This window comes from Camelina sativa, chromosome 6 (assembly GCF_000633955.1).
Source record: "Camelina sativa cultivar DH55 chromosome 6, Cs, whole genome shotgun sequence".
NCBI lineage: Eukaryota > Viridiplantae > Streptophyta > Magnoliopsida > Brassicales > Brassicaceae > Camelina > Camelina sativa.
The window spans coordinates 26237325-26241333 of NC_025690.1; the positions used below are offsets into that span (position 1 = coordinate 26237325).

The window sequence follows — 4009 nt, forward strand, 5'->3', positions numbered from 1 at the left end:
GCATAGGCTTCTGGATGGTTAATGTCTCTGGCAATTCACCAAAGATTATTGAGTTATGTGGGAAAGACTCTCCAAGGAAGAAGAAGCTGTCTCTGGCTACTTTCTCCACCTTCAAAAACAAAAAAAATGCACAAAATAAGATGAATGGAGTAGATAAATACACAATCAAAGTGCTGATGCAACAAGACTTTTCATTTTTANCGTCCGCCGCTGAACCCTTCGTTTTGAGCAGGATTCTCAAGATCCGTTTCGTGTCAGTTATCGTCACCGCCACGCTAGCTCGCGTCCACTTGCTCGTCTTGTTTCTCGCCACGATTGCAAACGGCCATAGCGTTCGGACGCAGAGCCGCTGGTACTGCGTTACGCTGCACGCGTTTCTTACGTATGTGCTGTACCGCGTTACGCTGTCCTCTGTGTTGTTCCTATTACTGGAGGCTAACGACGGATTTGCGCTTACTGCAATAACAAGAAGAAGAATAAGAAGAAGAGTAAACGTGATAGATGAAGAAGTCATCTTCTTAAATTTTCGATCCAAACGCTACTTTTTATGAAATTGGGACGATGTTTTAGTAGTAGATACAGAGGGAGAGAGAGATAGAGAGATGTTATATCTTATATAAGGAGCCTATGTGAGTAACATTTAACCTTTTTAAATTAGGACGTGAAAATTAAGTTTATAATAAAATATGGAGTTTTTGAGGTAAAAAAAAAAAAGAGTAGTAGTATATCAGGCGGTTCGTTCTCTTGTAGTAATCATTACAAACGGTTAAGCGTTATATCGATGGATTTAATCAGCCATCTATGCTATTGCTATGGTGTTTGTTTTGAATTCTGTTTTTTCTTTCTTTTACTATTTTTAGTAAAGGTGTAAAAGCTACCACTACCTCCTAAAAAACTAGATACATGCATGTGTAACAAAATTATCTATGGGAGTATAAATTTTGATACTGTTTCGTAAAACAATAAGAGGACCTAGCATGAATAGTTATTTTCTAAACTCTGATGATTGAATATACGAGGTGCTAACCAAAAGAGGGTTGCCGAGGAAGCAAGATAAAGGTGAGAAGCAATAATGAAAGTTAAAAAAAAAAAGAGAGTATCAAAAGTCACTTGGACTTGGTAATTCTTTAAGCTTAATTTTGATCCCCTAATCATTTAATGTTTATGAATTTGATTATTGTTTTTCTTTAAGCAAGAGGAAAATTTTACAAGATATTATTGGAACGTGGAGACATGGATTACATTTTTACAATAATAGCGTACCTGGGGGGTCTAAATCATTTCATTCAATACCAAGGAAAAAGGACCGGTTCCAATATCGTAATCTAAACCGGTTAATTCGCATTTATTATTATGATGTGTGTTTGCATTAAAAACGAATGAGGCCAGTGATGTTAACCCAAATTCACGACCTAACCACATTTTTTTTACGTGCGTTACTTCTGGTATAAAAAAACATCATCAGGGTTAGTTATGAGTCTGGTTCAAATAAAAGCCAATATGACTACAGATAGAAATAGAATAGTAGAGATCGTTAATTAGTACCTATCACAAGAATTGAAAGGTCTAAACATGGTTATGGCCATTCACATCATCGCGTTCGTGATGAGACTAGAGGACATCTAGGATAGAAAAAAGGCGATTAAAACCTATGATGACTATATAGACAGAGACCAAAGGTAGAGTTTTTTTTTTTGTTTCTTCTTCCTTTTTAACCTAAGATATCATTTGTTGTGAATAAGAGAGGTGCAGACACCAAACTGGGTGTTAGTAGGGGGATGGAGATCAAAGACATAAGAGGTTGGTCTGGAGACTAGCATAGGCTTCTGGATGGTTAATGTGTCTGGCAATTCACCAAAGATTATTGAGTTATGTGGGAAAGACTCTCCAAGGAAGAAGAAGCTGTCTCTGGCTACTTTCTCCACCTTCAAAAACAAAAAATGCACAAAACAACATGAATGGAGTAGATAAATACACAATCAAAGTGCTGATGTAACAAGACTTTTCTTTTTACCTGTAAGAGTGAGAATCTGACGTTGTTCATTGTGAGAATTACTCGGATTTCGTAAAGATTATCACCAAGTATTCTGATCGCCATGTACTCGAAGAAATTCTGCAGAATAGTTTTCTGTCTCTCAGGAGTTTCAGCGTAGCTTTCTGGATTAAGGAACCACAGCACGCATTTCACTTCCTTCCACGGGATTGGGTTCTCCCCTCCTGCTTTTGAGATGATGGTCTGGTAGGGATGATTCAGACCCCAGAAGATTCTTGCGTCTGCAAGTGATGAATCACAAAACAGCGTCTCTGATGAAGATGATGTGGAGAGTATCTTCCAGGACGGATACCTATTGGCTATACTTGATGTGAAATGCATGTCAGAGTCATCAAACACAAGGATACACCCCTCAGAAGAAGTTGGAAACAAATCCAGCAGAGGCGATGTGGAAGAGTCATCTCCTTCTGGAAGGCATTGGGGAGGGGGAGAGTACGATTTTGTCCGTCTTTGCATGACATGTGAATACAAACACGATTCTCCATATCGACACCCCTGCAAAACCGAAAAATTAGCATAGACACTAAAGATAACCCCAACTAGAATGGTAACGTAATGCACCTGCAATGACGCGAAAAATTTGCAGGCTGGTCTTGTTGACTGAAGAGTATGACTGAACGTGCACTGGTCACCACGGTTGCAAAATCCATTCAGGAAATATACACAGACTGGGGCCTCTCCATTCTCAATGTAATCCTCAGGTTCGATTGCTCCATGGTCATTTTCAGATTCAGATGGTGTGCCCTGAGTTCTTATCTATGGCAAATGGAAACAGTAAAACATCAATATGCTGTAAAGAAGAAACATTGTTTCCAGCTCTCGCACTCTTATCATTGAAAAATTGAACACAATGAGAAGATTGAAAAGCATGTACGCCAATACTAAATACACGAGACAAGGTTGGCAAATGAATACCTCTTTGATTATGCTGGCCATGGTTTTTGCAATAGCATTAGCTTGGAATGCGTTAGGAGGAATAAACGGCACCGATACACATTTTCTTACTTCAGGAGGTGATTGATCTTCCTCCTCAGAGTGTAGATATATACCTTCACTGGGTTGGCACTCAATATAGCATGTGTGATCAAATTCATTTGGATTGTAATAGGTTGTTAGAGAATCAGAAGAACTGATGAATTGAGGTCTGAAACGATGAAATGAGCCAAGTGTATCTTCATCTGTAAAACAGGCAAAATTTAGTTAAAGGTTAGAAGAAAAGGAAGAAACTAAAAACGGGCTATTAGCATGTTTAAGTGTCTCTAAAAATGTTTTTCATGAGTAAAATGGGAAAGCCATAAAAAAGAATCGAAGAAGTGCCATGAACTTACACATCTCAGACACATGATGGAAAGATGACGGGACAATATTGTGGAGACCACACCATTCTTGTTCCATCTCAGAAAACTTCAACTTGGGATCTTTATCTTTCTCTTTTGACAGAAGTTGTTTCAAGTTTCCAAGACGATGCTTGTCCTTCAAGGAGAGAAACATTGGTAAGATCATCAAGAGTAGAAGCTGGTATCCTTGGGAATATGGCAAAACTATTTTATTTACCTTAAAGACACGCTGCCAAAACTGAAAAGCACAAAAGTTTGCCATGAGTACCACCTCCCTCCGCCCACCAGAAATGGTCTTGCTACCACCAAAATAGTGGTCAACATACTCTAGAAACTGTTAAAGAAGACATAGGGGTAGTAGATGATTAAGATCATGATCTAAAAGACGTGCAGAACTGCAGATAAATCCACCAATAGGACATACCCGTGAATCATCTCCAAAAGGATGACTGATAGGAAGCGGTTGGGTATCCATCAGGACACCCAACAGAATCCCTTCTCTTAGCATTCCCATTTCACCAAACTTGACGACCAGAATAGATGCATCAAAGGACAATGGGAAGCTAGCAAGCAACCGTCCATAAAATGTGGGCTCGTAACGACCCCTATGCGATTTCTG

General features: G+C 39.0%; 2 protein-coding genes across 2 annotated transcripts in view; both read right to left on the bottom strand.

Annotated features, from left to right (window-relative positions):
- Window positions 1-615, bottom strand: part of LOC104793758 (21 kDa protein-like) — a 6682-nt gene extending 6067 nt beyond the window's left edge. The window contains exon 1 of the mRNA XM_010520179.2: window positions 291-615. Coding sequence (XP_010518481.1) covers window positions 291-514 — 224 coding nt within the window. The 5' untranslated portion in view covers window positions 515-615. The remainder of the gene's footprint in view (window positions 1-290) is intronic.
- LOC104793759 (DExH-box ATP-dependent RNA helicase DExH8-like) overlaps window positions 1510-4009 on the bottom strand; it is a 6881-nt gene continuing 4381 nt past the window's right edge. Inside the window, exons 9-15 of the mRNA XM_010520180.1 lie at window positions 3815-4006; window positions 3608-3724; window positions 3382-3526; window positions 2969-3231; window positions 2615-2809; window positions 2015-2548; window positions 1510-1925 (exon numbers count right to left, since the gene is read on the bottom strand). Of these exons, the coding sequence (XP_010518482.1) occupies window positions 1725-1925; window positions 2015-2548; window positions 2615-2809; window positions 2969-3231; window positions 3382-3526; window positions 3608-3724; window positions 3815-4006 (1647 nt within the window). The 3' untranslated portion in view covers window positions 1510-1724. The remainder of the gene's footprint in view (window positions 1926-2014; window positions 2549-2614; window positions 2810-2968; window positions 3232-3381; window positions 3527-3607; window positions 3725-3814; window positions 4007-4009) is intronic.